The 18,876-nt window shown below is 37.7% G+C and overlaps 1 protein-coding gene across 1 annotated transcript in view; it reads right to left on the bottom strand.

The window, feature by feature from the left end:
- Positions 1-18,876, bottom strand: part of LOC139479081 (tyrosine-protein kinase SYK-like) — a 234,636-nt gene that overhangs the window by 119,730 nt on the left and 96,030 nt on the right. The window contains exon 8 of the mRNA XM_071261837.1: positions 4,415-4,541. Coding sequence (XP_071117938.1) covers positions 4,415-4,541 — 127 coding nt within the window. The remainder of the gene's footprint in view (positions 1-4,414; positions 4,542-18,876) is intronic.

Raw genomic sequence — 18,876 nt, 5'->3', positions numbered from 1 at the left:
CGATTCCCGACATGAGTACATTGTGTGAAGCCCATTTCTTGTGCCCCCCCGCCGTGATATTGCTGGAATATTGCTAAAAGCGGTGTAAAACAATACTCACTCACTCATGGGTCTCAAACAATTGTTAACACGTTGTCAACTCGTTGGGTAATGGTTCACATATATTTCCCCATATATCATATATATTTCAAATTAGGAGATAAACCTACTGTGTTTTGAAATTTGATGTAGTCCCACTGTAGAATAGATACTTCTTCATTATAATTTGGAACCGAGTATATCCATTCTACCATGACGGCAACTCTCTTGCAACGCGTAATAACACAGGTGCACAGGTCTGCAATCTTAGAACATTGTGAAAAGTGGTCACAGGTAGTGATATATGTAACACTTATTACTACAGTTCAACATTAAAAACACCATAGTCGTGAGTAGTTCATAATAAGTGTTAATAACACTTAGTTTTTCAAAAGAAGTTGACAAATAACATTCCCAACTTAGTCCAAAGAGAGATGTTTTACTTTCCACCAAACTGTTGTACACTGTGTAATGGCTGTCATTTCTCGGAATTTTGTGAGAGAGGTCATTTCTCGGAATTTTGTGAGAGAGGTCATTTCTTAGAAATCGAACATGCCATCATTCCTATTGTAGGGGTGACGGGTTATAGAAAAAGGTTTTAAAATGCTAAACGAATATATTTCTACAGCAAACTTTATGAATTAACATTCTATTATACATTTAACATGTGTAAGTGTTAGTAGTTAGTTAGCAATTACCCCCAGTAAACAATGATAAAATCAAAATAAATGCCTCTCCACCCCAAACTTGGATGTGGCAGAACTTGACCTACATCTCAGTTACTCACACCTCACAGCTGTCAATGGCTGACAATCAGTGTATACATTCTCCGTAACGAGTTATAGAAAGAATCAAGATGACAACCCCGATCTATGATGTGGTTCAAGATTAACAGGTAGATTATCTGGGATTGATCGAGTCTGCTGGTACATCCATATGATTACCAAGGTGACTGAGTATGACTGAACAGCCGCTTTTTAGGCTGCAGACGAGCCGGATATTTTGAAACGAGGTATCTGCATGGTGTGACCTATTAATTTCAAGATTTCACGGATCCAAAGCCAAATAGTGACAGAACTTAGACATTTATGTCCCAGAAATAGTGGATCATGTATGATTTTCTTAACTGTGCATGTTCTGAAATGAATTTCATCAAGTTTGTGCCATAACCCCTGCCTAATTACAGGGCCACATACAGTCATATCATCAACAAGACAACCCGGTATTAGAGGGATAGTCAAGATGTACATGTATTTACTCTTCTTGAGTGTTTACATTCATGGCAGAAGCAGCCGGCGTGAGGTTCCCAGAATTCCCTGCTAAGGGAGCAGTTATTACTCTTAAGTGGAAATCACGGGGAGTGGCTTATTGTTTAAACTGTTACTCTATGACAGTTTGATAAGCTGTCACTTCAGTTGGGACATTGTTTTCGTGGACTTTCGAAGGGGAGTGTGTTCTGATGGACTTTCAAATCCCCTCCTGACAAATTCTAATGGTGGTGGTTGACGGAGATGGCAACGAATATCGATCATAATAAGGTTTGTAAACAACATGTTGTCATGAATAAAGTTTTTTCAAACAATTTATAAAATGTTATATTTTACTTTCATTGTCGGTTGTTTGAGGAAATAGCTGAAATTGTTCTGATTCTGGTCACCATAGAACATTTCTCTAACAGTTTCATAAACATTTCATTTGTATGCAAAAGATATGCCTTAGTTAAATCTTTTAATGTCATCATTGAAGCAGTCAGGGTTGCGGCCTAGAATGCCCCAAACATCCAATATCAAACTACCGTATTTCCTCTATTTGACACTACGCCGTCTATTAATTTCACAAGCGCCCTTGACTCGGCGTGTATTAGAGACATGGCTGGTATTAGAGACCCAGCGTGTAATAGAGGAAATATAGATATGATTTACCGTTCATATGGGGGTGATCGATTGCCAGCCATTTTCTATGAATCGATATGTAGGCTATCTATGTATTCATACGCACGTTTTTTGCTGAAAAGGTGTAAAAAATTTGAAAGGGATTTCCGTAGCAAAAAGGAAACCTCTTTTTAACCAATCAGAATCAAGCATTCATCAATGTCATGGTAGAATGCAATCTAAAGCACAGCTGGACATGCAGAATTATACAGTATGATTGAACGCATATGTTTAGATGCACGGCATATGTAAAATCAAAAATTATTTATGAGGGATTTTGTAACAAAGAACTTGAAATCATACATGCATTCTGATTAGTTTGTTGTATTTGCTCACATAACAATCATCGATAGGGGGACGAGTCATCTTGCAGGTTACAGTTATCAGTGGTGATGAATGTATAAACAAAATTACTTTTATGAATGTTGTGTAATTCCAATGGGTATTGCAATCATAACTCATTTATTTCCTTTTTTTAATTGTTTAATTATAACAAAAAGTATAAATACATAGAGGAAATTTGTTTTCCTTGTAAAAAAATTATGATAGCATGAATGTATCTCATCTTGTGATCAGACAAAGTTAATATTTTCATTAGTAGCACAGCCACAAGTCAAAATATCAACTTTACTAAACCACAAGATGAGATAAACATTTCATTTTACCACACAAAATACAAGTCTTATATTTTCTTTGTAAACTTCATGACCTTACTCAGAAAACCATAGTGTCAATGAGCCAGACTGACCTGATTTTAATAATCTTATTCATTTCACTCGTAAAAGTATGTTTTCAGCATGGTCGGACTAAACAAAGTAATTCATGATTAAATACATAATACAAATATTAAAACAAAAAAATCATAGAAGTAGAAATATTATTACAATATTATTGAATTATTTATTTCAGGCTTTGAGCCCAGAGAGTCAACACAATGAAGTAATTGGTGATGGATGTCTGGAGGAGCTTTTTGCTGACAGTAACGCACTGGTTACTATGTGCTTCCTGTCACATTTCACTTAAATAGGACGAGGAAGTGAAAAGCCATATTCAATCACTCAACAAATGTGCTCCCTGTCACATTTCACTTAAACAGGACAAGGAAGTGAAAAGCCTTATTCACTCATTCAACAACATGGCCAATATTTATCAGACTCATGATGTTTGAATAAAACTATTCTAAAAAAAGACATTGTACAATTTGTTTACAAGCAAAAAAAAAATTTTTACTCTTGGAATTTAATAAGCTGCATTTGACTGACAAAGACACCTGGGCCATGTTAAGTTATGAAAAGTCTCAATTACTGAAGTGAACGATAAACAAACTTATATTGTGAGAAATAAAGACATGAATTTTTTTAAATTTTTTTCTTTGTTAAATATGAAGAATCCAGATGATTTTAGATAGATGCATATCAGACAATCACTGATATCCAACCATAAGATTAATCAGAATTATTTAATTGAACCAACACACATTCTATTTGCCTGTTCTAGATATAAGAATTGATTTTAATTATTTAGTTTCCAGGTTGTCCAAATTAGAATAATAGTGATTCCTTAAATGTATTGCCAGGTTTTGGAAACATAGAAAAAATACAATGTTTGGGGATGATATGTCAGATAGTTTTTCCCCGACCCACTTTGACATTTGTATTACTGACTGAACAGACTGTGGGAACATTAGTAATTCTCCAAGATGAACTTTTATTCCATTTCGGGGGTAAAATTTGAGGTTGATATGATCACGGGTTACATAAAACACCATTTACATTTTGCTGGCAGATAATAATATCAGATATTGGTAATATCTGGAAAAAACTAAATAACATGAACATGATTGATATATTTTAAGCATGCTGAACTTTTTGTGAGATATCTACTAATCAAAACAACCAATCTTGTCCTGATCATTTGTACTTTAATCAAAGAACAATTACAGACTCCAAAGTGACTTCAATCACAGAAGAGTGTCATAATTTCATTGACTGTCTGTTGACTTATTTTGACAAAAATGGGTTTTCAAATCTACTGAACATGGGATCTGGATTCTGTGACCAGTTCATATGGAACACAGAATCAGAGATTCTCATGAAGAAATCTACAAGTCATCAATCTTCATCATGAACCAGTTTCAATGGCACAATAATTTCAAAGGAACAAATGTTTAAAGATGACAGCACACAATCAGACCACAACATAGGCTCACTTGGATTTATTTTGTAGTCCATGTTACACATGTATTCAGAACTTGGAAATTTCAAATCACATCTGAAACCAATCTCAGTGACAATTACTACAATTCATGAGAAGGGGGGTTAACTAATACATGGAAACATGTACTCCTTCACAGATGATGAACTTCCTTTATATTCATTCAATTATATTCAGTAACAGTCAAGTACCTTGCTCCCACTCTCCTTGCAGCTTTGCTGGAACTGGTGGGAGAGGGCGCCGACTGGATCCAGATGGCCGACGGTGCATGTAGGGGGGACTAGGTGCTGGCACATCAGGAGGGTCATCCAACTCACTCTGTCAGACACAAGACAATATATATGCCAAATTACATTCAATTTAATGTATTTTTCACTATTTGCTTCTACTTTTTAGCAACAATTTAACATGGTGCTGCTGTGTTAGTATTTGACGTTATATATATTTTCCATAACAGGCATATTCTTTACACTAAAGGGGTTAAAATGGAACTGCTCGGTTGTTCTAAAATAACTACATAGAGGCCTCAAATATTTCTAAAAAGTATCAACACAATCTCAGAGCCAAACTTAGCTAAAACCACCTCACATACCAATGGAACAGATATTTAAACATGCATCAACCTCTAAATCCATATGTTGACATTCACTACACACAGTTTTACAATATGCATCAACCTCTAAATCCCTGTTCACATTCACTCCACACAGTTTTACAATATGCATCAACCTCTAAATCCATATGTTGACATTCACTACACACAGGTTCACACTATGCATCAACCTCCAAAACAATGTTGACATTCACTACACAGTTTTACAATATGCATTGACCTCAAAATCCATGTTCACAGTCACTACACATAGGTTTACAATATTCATCGACCTTCAAATCAATGTTCACATTCACTACACACAGTTTGATAATATGCATCAACCTATAAATCCATGTTCACATTCACGACACAGTTTTACAATATGCATCAACCTCCAAATCCACATGTTCACTGTCACTACACACAGTTTTACAATATGCATCGACCTCTAAATCCAAGTTGACATTCACTACACACAGTTTTACAATATGCATCAACCTCTAAATCCATATGTTGACATTCACTACACACAGTTTTACACTATGTATCGACCTCAAAACCCATGTTGACATTCATTACACAGTTTTACATCAACCTCTAAACCCATGTTGACATTCACTACACACAGCATTAGGCATTTTCCTAACTAAAACAGTCACTGGGTCCAGCTAATAAGCTACAAAATCATGCTATCACCAGCTGAAAACCCTAAAAAAAACAACCCTAAAAATCTAACAATAGTTATCATTGTGTATAATTCTAAGAATACTACCTCTATTACATCATATTCCTGTTTATGCTGAGAACCACACTACAAATCTTTAATGAATTTTCAACAGACGTCCTCTTCACTGCCAACATATCTAATAGTTGTGAGGAAAACCCTATCCCTCGCCAGAGACACCAGTGCGCATGCGCAAGTCTGGAATCACCTCACTTCTTTCAACCCATGATCTTCATCAACTAGATGCAGATATTTGGGGAGGTGGGAGGGATTAATTCCTGTTGTAATAGAGGTAGTATTCTTAGAATTATACACAATGATAACTATTGTTAGATAATTCTTGTGAATACCATACCTCTATTACATCATAGCCAGTATATACCAGAGGGACCGGTGGGATCTGGTATCTAGCATCCCTTAGATATTTGGCTTTGTGAAGTGGGAATACAAGGATTGTATACAAAAGGGACCAAACGGGATATGTCTAATAACCTAACTTTCAAAGCTAGACATAGAGAAAAAACATCATATTATGGATATAATATACATATATTTAGCCACAAATGTGATACTTAGACATATTATGGCGTCACCTCCGGATGAAATTCAATGACCTCGTCTTGCGATATATGTCTTCTATGATCTCATATCACCTTATGATGTAGTTTTCCGTTATGCCCTTTTGGATAGTGATATTTCACGTATTTTGACGTTAGTCCGGGCGTGAGGTCTCCCATGGTGGCAGTACATCATACATCCTAGATTATCATGTAGAAACCGTATATCACTTATATCCTTTCAATCTATGATTTCAGTGTTGCCACTTGACTTGTCTACTATCCAATAGCAAACTAAGTACAAAGGTCAACTTACCCTGAGTTCATGAGGTATTCTGAAATCTTCACCCCCCTGCCTCTTTCCCCACTTCCCGAGAAGAGGGGGTGACAAGGTTACTTGGAGACTATCACCTGGGCTGCCACCAAGGTTCCCAGTGTGTATAGTCCATCCAGATCGGTCTGTATGTCTCGTAAGTAAAAGTTTGAGAACGTGTTATGGGACTTCCACTGGCAGGTAGCTACGATGTGTTACATCGAGACCATATTCCATGTGGCTAGACTTGTTGCAAGGGCTCTGATCTCGTGAGCCCTGCAGTTTCCCCAAGTTGGCGTGGAGACTTGTGCCAGTTTATAGCTATCTGCAATAACCGATCTGAGCCATTCCGCTACAGTACCCTTGGTTATGTCCTTTTCTGACAAGGGTTTGCAAGAGATAAAAAGGCATTTTCTCTGCTTTCTGTGGGGTTGAGTTGCTGTAATGAAGTATCTCAAGGCTCTTATGGGACAAAGTAATCTGTCCGGATAGTCCACACTTATACTTCTACTTATTTTACTGATACAAGAGCCGCAGTGGCCATGGCTAGGAGAAATGCGGTCTTCATGGAAACTAATAGTAATGTCGCACTACTCATGGGTTCATAAGGTGGTTTCATCAATCCTGACAATACTATAAATAGATCCTATTTTGGAAATATACATGGTGTTTTAATGTCTTCCAGTGCAAAAGACTTCATGAGTCGATTCAGTACTGGTTGAGTACCTATAGATAGGCCATTGTGTTGTAATACTGATGCCAGGGCGGATCTATAGCCTTCGATAGTGCCATGTTGTAATTTCTTGTCGTTTCTGAGATAGAGCATTAATTCAGCAACTATAGGTATCGTTATCTCCACGTCTAAATAATTTCTTATTCTCCACTTGATGAACTCAGTAAATCGTGACATACCAGTAGTTTCAGTGGTTCTTCCTCTAGGACAGATAGTAACCTTGGAAACCAAGCCCTGTTTGGCCATGCCAGGGCTATGAGAATTTTGACGCAGTCTGTCTCTTCTATTTTCTTCAGAACTCTGTCTAGAAGAGCCCATGGGGGAAATGCGAAAGCGAACATTCCCTCCCAGTTCATAGATAGAGTGTCGACCTGGAGAGCTAGTGGGTCTGGTACAGGGCTGACGCAGACTGGTAGTTTGTTGTTGAGACATGTGGTGAATAGATCTAGGTTTGGAGTATCCCATATCCGGGATAGGTAATCTGCTAGGATATTTAACTTGCCCGGTATATGTCTTGCTTCGATCCTGCAACTCACTGAGTCTACCAAGGCAAATAAACTTGTAGCCTCCTTCAACAAAGGCTGAGACTTTGTGCCCCCCTGGTGCTGTATGTAAGCAGCCACAGTCGAGTTGGAGGGGCTACTATGCCCTTGTTGAGTAGAAAACTTGCGCCTACGTAGATGATGTCCTGTGTGGGTACTAATTCTGATTTTCGAGGGTGAACCAGGAAACCTAAGTGTGTTAGTAGTTGAATAAGGCACACTGTATTTAATCTGATTTGCGATTTGTCCTGATCGGCCGATAAGAAATCGTCTATATATCCGTGTAGCCTTATGAGCTTTATATGGGCGAATCCGATGATGGGATTGGTGATCCTCGTGAAAAACCATGGGATGAAGGACATGCCGAATGGAAGTACCCTGAACTGGTATCTCTGACCGTTGATTGCGAAGCACAGATAACGACGATGACTTGGATGAATAGGCGTCTTGGAGTTCTATGCTTATCAACCAATCTGCTTTTCTTATGGCATTCTTCAACATCTTGATCGATTCCATCTGAAAATTGGGTGGCTTTTGCAGATAATCTTTGTTTAGGACTTTTAGATCTATGATTTGGTATCAGGAATACTGAGGAGTAGAATCCGTGAGTGGTGTCTGACTCCTTTAAGATGCTGATAACTCTCTTTGCAAGTAGCTTTAGTAGTATAGGTAATGGAGGTTCTGGACCACTTCCACTGGAGCCAGATTTATATACCTATACTGCTACTACAGGGGGAATTTTTTATGCAAAAATGATTATGCGATTCAACGATCCTCATGAGTCGTATTAAAAGAAACATCATTATTAATTAATAATGAATAAAATTTACTATAGCCCACAAGGATATTGGAAAGGTGTAGGAGCAATAAAAGATTAGCCACCGCGGCTAAGGTATCTACCGTACTTTCTTGAGTATAGTGCACACTTTTTTCGAAAAAACACAGCTGTGTAGAAGGGGGTGCGCATTATACACGAATTATGAGTTTGGATGGTTTTTTCCCCCATGGAAAGACATTACCGTGAGCACGAAACACCGGAAATACCATGTCAACAAATCCATACTGAAGTACGCTAAATAATCATGTAATTACACTGTCTGGCTATAAAAAGTGTTCTTTGTATATCTGGACTTATGTTTGTAACTTATTTCATTAATTTTATTCAAAATTCCTTATAATATTGTTTTTATTAATTTTGGCGAAATAGTGTGTGAAGCGATCGGAAGAATACAGCCATTGACGCCTTGAAACGAACTTTAGTTGATAGAGAATGGATACATACCGTATATGACCGCGGATAAGCCGACCCCGTAGATAAGCCGAGGTGTTAATTTGACCATTGAAATACGAAAGAAAATGATATGACCCGCAGATAAGACAAAAATTGAAAGACAAAAAACACTGCGAAGTCTGTGTGCAAGACATGTGCCGGTACTCGCAGATATTCAAAAATATAAGATGAAAAACGTTGTAATTATATTGAAAAAGTCATTATTATTTCTAATAAAGATTTAAAAAACCAGTCATCCACTTTCATAATGTGGGAAGCTGTTTCTCGTGTTTTTTTTTAATCTCATAATGATCGTTATATGTTGCCATCAACAACCAAGCGCCATTTTGTGAATCTGTGTATATAGAATTATGAACCTGTGAGAAAATATATTAGCTGGAGCGAAGACTCGCAGTTTGAATTCAGCATCGTAAGCATGGCGTTTTCGTTAAAAACTCATGATGAAAATGTCAGTCAGTAAAAATATACCAACTTTTATAACCCCCTTTACACCACTATTGTATGTTAATCCAATTGAATTAAATAAACTATCATACTATGAACACATTGAAAGACCATCACTTACTCACAGGCTTTTCCAGTTTATTAAACTAATCTCTCGACAACAAAGGAATTAAGCCCCTACTCCCAACACGATCGCTAAGCACCCACAACTTGAAAATGTTTGTGTAAACAACATGACAATACCAATTGGCCCGTTATTATCAATGCTCATTTCCTTGTGTATCGTGTTGCTTTAAACAACAGGAAGCAATCACAGTGGTCACCATTTGTGACGTCACAGGAAACAGCTGATCACATGTTTCTGCAAATGGCGAACGGAATAACTCGCCGATACAGTTGTTTATTTGCCTCTTTCAATAAAGGTAGACACTTGTTCACTATCAATTTATGAACTTTGCAAAACGTACGTAATAGCTATAGGCGATTTTATCTGGGGATTATATATTATAGCTGTGAATTACATATATTGCTACATGTAAAGATTGTGGAGTTTACGAAGAACGATAAACTTTGAACATTCAATTGAAAACTTATTATAGGAAGTAGTAACATGCATAACATTTTTTTAATAATGACAACATTGGTGTATAATAATAACTTTATTGATAATTTATAACAATAATGGCTCTAGTCGTGGCAACTTCCAAACTTTCGGGAAGTTGTAATCTATCGGACCGTCATTCAGGCGATGTTTCTGACAGATCACGATCTGAAAAATACTATCATGAAAGTGTATCCCGTGGATAAGCCGACCCCTTTCTACAGAACCTTTTTTCTGGTCCTCAAAATGCGGCTTATACGCGGTCATATACGGTATATCATATGATACTTTGACTCGTTAAAAGTCATATTTGTTTTTGTTTGACGATTCTATGTCAACATGAAATTCTCGCGATCACGCGATCACGTGCGCATGAGCCTTGACGGTGACTGGTAAGATTGCTTCCATGTAAAAAATAATACCCGGGAATAGCAATCAGCTGCTTCGCTTAGGGTTATTATTATCTTAAATATGTTTAGTAAAGGCTGCATATAATTAAGAAAATAATGGAACATATTATTCCTGATAAAAAAAATAGTTTCAGATACAATTGTTGCCGATCCTTGCATTAAAAATCCTATAAAGTTATATCACTGGGTGTGTCTTGACCGAATCACCGGTCGATTCCAGCTGATTGCTGTTTCCGGCTTAGTTTACGAGAAAATACAAAAGGTAATCTTAATCCCTAGATATAAAACAATGCCTAGCAGAACAATAAATACTATTTAAACGGTAAATAAACATGTCTGGTGATTTTTTATCTCAAATTTCGAATTTGTACTGATGAAGTTTCTCAGCACCTGTTCGTTTGCCGGACTTCGCTGAAAGGGTACTGTGTAATTTTTTCTGCGCATAATATTGAAATTTCTTTTTTTCCAAAATATTGAACCCGCTAGAGGGGGGTGCGCATTATACATGGGTGCGCACTATACTCAAGAAAATACGGTAAAGATGTGGCCAAGGATTGGTTAAAGAAACAAGCGATGTGGCAAATATACTTACCGGCACCGCGTTATATACCGAGGAAAAAGTTTGATATTTTTACAACGAATGAAGTTCATCAGGCTGACCTCTTGTTTCTTCCCCATGATAAGGTAAGACGCAAAACGTATAAATACGCTTTAACAGTAGTGGATGTGGCTAGTCGATACAAGGAGGCTGAGCCATTAACCTTGAAGGATTCAACAGAAGTAGCTAATGCACGTAGCTAATGCACTTACGCATATGTAAACGCAGACCACTAAAATGGCCTAAGCTATTTCAAGTAGATCATGGTTGCGAGTTTATGGGATCAATAACTAAACTGTTAACAAAGCACGATGTTGAAATCAGGCGAGGTGAAAAAGAGGCCCACCGTAGTCAAGCTTTCATTGAAAGATTTAACATTAGCGGAACGTTTGTTTGGCTATCAGTATGGGATCGAAATGAAATCGGAACGATTGAGATCAACCAAATGGGTGACACGATCATCAGCTGTTGTATCAGCGCTGAATAATGAAGTAACGAGATTTATCGGGAAGAAACCATCCACTGTGATTAAAATGAAATCTGTTACATCCGAATCTTCAGCACCTAGGAGAGGCAAAGAACAAAAACTTCCGGATAGAGTAAGCGTAAGATATTTATACCAGCCTGGTGAACTCAAAGGAGGACTACGTCGCACAACCGATCCAGTTTGGTCCCTTAAGACATATAACATTAGTCGATTGGTTACGAAAGAAGGAGAGCCTATTCTCTATTATCTTAGAGATGGACCAGGCAGGGTATTTGTACGAGAAGAGTTGCTCATAGTTCCCAACGATACAGTATTACCACCCTAAAATAACCATAAGCATAGGTAGTTACACCCAATCCATCTCTTTGTATCTAAGGGGGATAATGATGTCTTGTTCATTCTTAATCCATATATCCTATGATTGTAACTTCTTAAAGAGTTCATCTCGTGTTTGCATGTTCTACCGTTGAATAATGCTTCTTTATACTGTTCGTGTTTGATATGCTTTTTTACTACATACTTCTTAACACCCTTAGCTTTTCTTATCTCTCCATTATCAGACTTCTTTATAGAATACATCTTAGGTCGTAATCCGACATACTCCGCTATAGGGGTCCCAGCACATTCATCCTTAATCTTACCTAACACCTTTATATTAACTACGCTGTGCAGTGGATTATCTTTTTGGGTAAATCGTTTGTGTCGTACATATCTATTTTTTCTGCCATATCTTTATACACATCCTCGGTTTGTATTTCCATCAACAAAGAATCTGTGTCGGTATATAACACCTTGCATCAATTGCCATATTGCTTTTTAAGTTCGTTGTAATAAAAGTCATACATTAAGTGCTTTGACAAGTCGAGAATACTCATACCAACATACACCGGTCTGTTGAATTTTATATTACTCTTCTGCATATGCAACGCGGCTAAGTCGTTATCGAATATCTTGCTTCTGTTAAAAGCCGGACTGGCTATATACAGTTTACAGTGCTTTGTTGAAGATAACAGTTTTCTGACGTTATCTCGTTTGGACTTGGTATAAATAACATCAATTTCGCGTAGACATTCCTCGAATGAATCTTGGTCTTTGCAATGAAACAAGGCAACCCATTTGGTCTGCTCTCTAAGATCTTTCAGGACAGAGATGTATTGAGTAAGTACCCAAAAGCTATGCTGAGTATGCCGTCCGGAGAATGCTAAATATGAAAGCATATCTTTCTTTTTGGTTAGTTCTTTACTCGCGCTGCAGTCGTCTATTATGAAAAGGGTTGATTCTCCTTTGTATTTTTCGTGACATACTCGTAAACAGTCTTGTAAACGATCGCCTGGATCAACTCTGTGTACCCCATCGTCATTCATTACCCAATCTCTCGATAGGTATGTTTTATTAACGCTTATAGTCGGGCACAGAATAATAATATGATCAAAATATCTAGAATAAAAGCTGTTTTTCCACAACCTGTTTGCCCGCATATGATAGCGCAGTGCGGTTCTTTAGGTAAAAGATTATTAATAGATTGCTTGCACGAATCTTTCATTCTGTATATTGAGTTGTGCATCCATAATCACGTACAAATATATGTTTAATTTACCAGGCGATTCCTGGAGCTTCGTTATCTGTATAGTGACACCCTCGCTATTATTTTCTATTCTCCTCCCACTGCCGTGTAGTTGGTCATCATCCGTGGTTCGCTTCTGGGCTTCGTTTTATAGAAGGGAGTTTTTTAATCTCATCCCATTGTTGATACGCTAGCATTCCTTGACTATATAGTTGATTAGGAACGCCCTCAATAGTCAATTCTACTTTTGTAATCTTGGGATTGTAGAACTTGTCGGTATTTCTTTTAAATGCATTGGAGGGGTCCTCGAACAACATTAAAATACCCTTCAACGATCTCGTGCGGATGTTTAGATTGATATTCCACGTCGTATCTTTTTTGCTCCTTGTGATCTTTCTGTGTCGAAGCACGCGATCGTACAAAATGGCTAAACTTCTGGTATACTGGTTATGAATTTGTCTGGCTAATTCAGGATCTGTTATCATATCATACTCCAGCGAGATATTTTCAATGGAATAGCTAGCATCTTCAGCAGCTCTGATTACTCTACTGTAGTCATTAAAAGTGAGTTCGTATTCTAACCTATCGCCTAGAGATGCTTGATAAAAAGGCATGTGGGAATCGAGTAATTCAAAGTCTAGCGGAATATAGAATTGGTTACCTAATGCGCCGGCAACAGCGAGATCTTTTACGATGGTATTATCGCCATTATCAGCACCCACACGCAGTCTCAATGTGTTCCGATTACAAATACCTTGGTATTGTAAGTTTTCCCGCTCTTTATCCGTTCTCCAGAGATCCATGTAACAATAGAATACATCACTATCGTTGATACTCAAAACCTCATTACCGCTAATTTTAATCACGATTTTCTTAACGATAGCACGACCTATGTTCCGAACAGGCTCCCTGTTAATGTCGGCAGAAGTCAAATTAATCGTAAATGCTAGTCGGACAGTTCCCGGAACTAACGCATTGTGTGCGACGAGATTAGGAAAGCAAACCAGAAGCGTTTGATTCAGATCGATGGGTCTCGGGTTATTAGTTATAGTTACAGACTGACGAATTGCTTTGACCCCTAATGGATCTCGAAGTCTACGTTGTGGGTTTAACTTGCGTCCATATCGCGAAGACATTGTTATATTGAAATTATGTAACTTTATGTTTAATATAAAAATGGATGATTTTAATCTAAATGATTTTGATAACCCTAGTACAATCGAAGAGGGTACTGATGAAACCAGCTTTACGAATGAACTTTTACAATCAATCGTTAATGATTATTACGATACCTTTAAAGATGTTAGCCCAATTGGTCGTGACTATTCTAAGTTTACGATAGATAGTAAAGGAATATTGCGAATACGTGATGAACTTGATATTGACCTTCGGCATTATCATACTCGTAAGCCCCTAGCCTTGTCTACGATAGCCGCTAAACATGGCATTAACTTTGTACGTAATGAATTAGGTTTTGTAGACTACTCAAGACGAGAAAAACTTTCCCCGAAGACTACTAAGGTTCTTCAGACTGTGTGTGATGAACTCGGTACCATAGATAATTTGGAAGAAAGCTCGAAAGGTGGCCTCAGACGGACTCGGTGAAATCATGGATACCTACTACGATAATTCCACGGTCAGTGTACCATATTCAGAGTTCAGTATTAGGGAATTACGAGGTCTTGACAAGGCAATGCAAACAATGCAGGGAGAACTCATCAATAATATAGCCAAGCTATCCGAAATCGACAAGCATATAGCTTATGAGAAAACAAAACTTGAACAGGCAGGTGATGAATTCAGTAGACATCGCGTTGCAGAAAAATTGTGTAACTTAGAAGACGAAAGATCGGCCCACCTCGAAAAGGCTTCCAGCATTTTGTTCACAATCAGTCGAATTCGAGAAACTATCGATCAAGTCCTCAACGATGACACTATACTGGCCGATAAAATTAAAACATTGTTCAGAGAACAGGGGATAACCATTGCCAGTATTTTAACCGCATTGGGATTTAGTATATTGACTTTGACTCTTGCGTTAACCGGTGGTGGTGCACCGACTAGTGATAGGGGTTGCGTAAAAGAGTGGATAAAAAAACATTTAAAAGCATTAGGTTCAGCACTGGGAAAGCTCGCTGGGAAAGCCGTGTCTGCACTTCCCGGTATAATAGGGAGTATAGTTTCCTGGCTCTTGAATTTATTAGCTAAGACCACCACTTGGCTTAGTCAAAACTTTTGGGCACTGATCATAGCAATTGCAGGGCTGTTGTACATGTCTGCTAAGAACTATTTAACCAAATCATGAGTAAACCAGCCGTGACTCCACCTACTATAAGCGCTGTTTTTTCATTGATATGTTGTTGATTTTTAGCTACAATATGTGGTGGCACTTGTGGTTGTGTGTTAGTAGATGGTTGTGGTGTCTGTGGCTTGACTATTCCCGTTTCGCCTGTGTTTGTTTGCATTATTAATTCGGTGTTAAAATCTGAATTTATACCTGGTTTTTGTTGATCGGTAGCAATAACAATTTCATTATTATAACCTATCACTTGACCGATCTTAAGTTCCATATTACTCGGAGACATGTACAGTCCCGGCGCATAAACGTAGTCTACTTTGGATTGAGCGTACTGTAATACATCTTGATAACGCTTTATAGAAGATGGTATGTCAACTGGTGAATTAATAGCATCCTCCACGTTTGTGACAAACTGTTTTTGTGCATCGAGCGCCGTCCCAGAACCGATTATTCCCGTTCGTGTTTGCGATTGTGCACCAAGAATTGCCCATACATAAGTTCTTATTGATTCATTAACTCTTACAACTCCTGTGTTTTTTAAAATTATTTTCTGTTTTATCATGAAGAAATTTAGTCCTAGCATTTCCAGGTGGTTGCTCAACCTTTTGGATGGTGAAAGCAACACCACCCTTAAAGTTCATACAACCGTCTCTCCACTTGTTCCTTGAGAGAGCAAAGCTCGGAAGAAGCCGACCTCTTTTCAGCAAATCATCGTTGACTTCTTTAACAGAGTGTGCACCAGCGTACGGAATACCTAGACCATGGTTAACTCCACGCAGACGCCAATCTTTACTCGTAGAAACATTAAATTCCGGACAAATACGTTTGAATGCCCACCTATTGTACGGATTATTTGATGCATTCCATGCTCGATCCTGCGGTAATGGGGCACTAATTTCTTTAAGTATACGTCTAATCTGATAGTACACGTTAAATGATAAAACAGACTTATTTAGTTCAAATCCTGGGGCATAAAGAGATACACCACATCCTGTTGTGGCACACCATATGGCAAAGTTTAACTGGTTCTGCCAAAATTGCATCGGATTGTGGAACCAATCATGCACTATTTTATCGCTAGTTGCCGTGAACCTGTATTTTTCAAAGATATCAGGGAATTCAACAACAAAATTAGCACCAGAGGCACTTACTAAAATCGACTGATTAGTAATATAAGTTGATTTCATATTTACGTTACGATATAGTATCTTTGTATATTTAATATGTATGTTACACTCCCGGGAATAACAAATGATCCATCTATTGAACTGCTTCATACTATCGATAACTCGGATGGTCAACTTGAAGTCGCCCTATGCGATGTAACATATTACCCGCGGTGAAAACGATTAGGTGAAAACGATGTTATTGACAAATACATTATTATGCCTGATGGGTATTACAGTGTATGCTCACTCAATGATGAAATTTTTAAGCCTAATGGAATTAGTCTCACAAAAAAATGAGTCGAATGGGATGCTGATTTTGAACTCTTGAGAAAAGGGTGTAAAGCTTTTCACAAACTTAGGAATTACACTTGGATGGAGAGGAGAAATAACAGTAATCATGACATCAGCACAGGGATATACATTACCCAATTTAGTTCCCGATAAAGAGTTGTGCATCCATCTTGATCAAATAAGCATGACGGATAATATTCAACTAGAAAGTCCTTCAACTCTACTCAGAGCTATTCCAGTGAAAGATGAAAAATACAATAGCGGTAGAACGGACTCTTTCTCATCATTACAATATAAAAAATTAAAGCAGGGTATTATTTCAGACCTCAAAATTTCTGTATTAGATGTAAAACATCAACCTGTACATATAGGATACTTAAGTGTAACAGTCCATATTATAAATAATGGTTGATTCATCAGGCCCTGGAACACATAACCTTAGACAATGTAATACAATTGCGCTTTCCGATCTCGGAGACACAGAAGGATTCGGTAAACCCGTTAGCAATGGTAAGTTATACGCTTTCCACTTACAAGATAATGTGTACAAGCGGAAAGAAGTTACATTCACAGGTAATCTAGGAGATTTAAGCGATGTCAATGTTAGTAGACTCCATAAAAACACTTCGTATAATCTTACTGGGAACGATGATAATAAATGGACTATGATCGAAGCAAACATCGAGTAGCTATTGAATATCGTCATTACCCCACCGTATGTGATGATGGGTAAGGCACATAATTTAACTAATTTTACTCGGGGCTTATATCCCGTCAAAACAAAAAAGTGTGTTAGTCTCTCTCCTACCAGAAAACCCAGGTCATATGTTATATAGTCGTCTGGCAGTAAAAAATGTTAGTTTAAATTTGGTTACTGAATTCAATGATATTAAACAGAACTTGAGTGCAGAACCTAATCTTTCTATGCTTATTATTGAAGTCTTGTTCGGAGATGCACCTGAAGATGCCTTGGAAATATTACCAGGTCTATCGATTAAATGGCTAAAGAAACACCAACGTCAACATTACCGTATTATTCATATTGAAGCATCACCCGTTGCAACCCTTGAGGGGGTCCAAAATATTAAAAGTGACTGAATTTCTCTTACTAAGATATTCATGCCGTATAATATACATTTGATGAGGTTGATGCATACTCTCAAAACATTTAAGCAAGACCAATTAAAGACTATTATATGATATAATAATAATAATATGGATGAAGTTGATGGATTTCGATTACATCAAATAAGCGACATAAAACATCGAATAGAGAAGGAGAGGGAGTTGAGACTTGGATTGTATAAAAAGTATCGCAGAGCCGTGAATGCTCTCGACGGAGTTGATACCGTGCTTGGGATGGCTAGCATGGGACTCGGTGTAGCAGGTGTTGGTTTATTATCAACTATAATTGCCACGCCTATCGTACTTGACAGGCAAATAGCCACAGGAGTCTCAGGACATTGGCAGGAATTACGATAAAATTCATTTCTCGTAAGTTGCAAAAGAAAGCATTAAAACACGATAATATTCGGATACTCGCCGAAGCAAAGTTGAACAGCATTGAGGATCATATTTCAACAGCAATGGCTGATTGTAAGATATCCGAGGAACTCACCAAATACAACGCAATGAAGCAGGAGATTCGATCAAAGACCACTGGTATTAGTAGCGAAGACAAGGAAAAAAAGTTAATAGAACAGGGGAGACAACAATTATTCCGTGTCAAAACCAACATTTAGAAGAATGCTTACATAAATATATAATAATATCTCATGACGATTGTTGAATCGCATAATCATTTTTGCATACAAAAATTCCCCCTGTTGTAGCAGTATAGGTATATAAATCTGGCTCCAGTTGAAGTGGTCCAGAACCCCCATTACCTATACTACTGCTTTCGTATGGCCACTTCTGCTGCAATTAACTTTCATCCTGATAGATGGAATCGGGGTCCAGTGGGATGGATGACTAGTCTTGGGCGTTTTAAGAAGTGAAGTTTGTAGCCTCTTCTTACTACTTTGAGCAGCCATGA

Source organism: Haliotis cracherodii, unplaced genomic scaffold (assembly GCF_022045235.1).
Source record: "Haliotis cracherodii isolate W230 unplaced genomic scaffold, xgHalCrac1.p SCAF_4, whole genome shotgun sequence".
Taxonomy (NCBI): domain Eukaryota; kingdom Metazoa; phylum Mollusca; class Gastropoda; order Lepetellida; family Haliotidae; genus Haliotis; species Haliotis cracherodii.
This window is presented reverse-complemented; position numbering and strand designations above follow the sequence as displayed.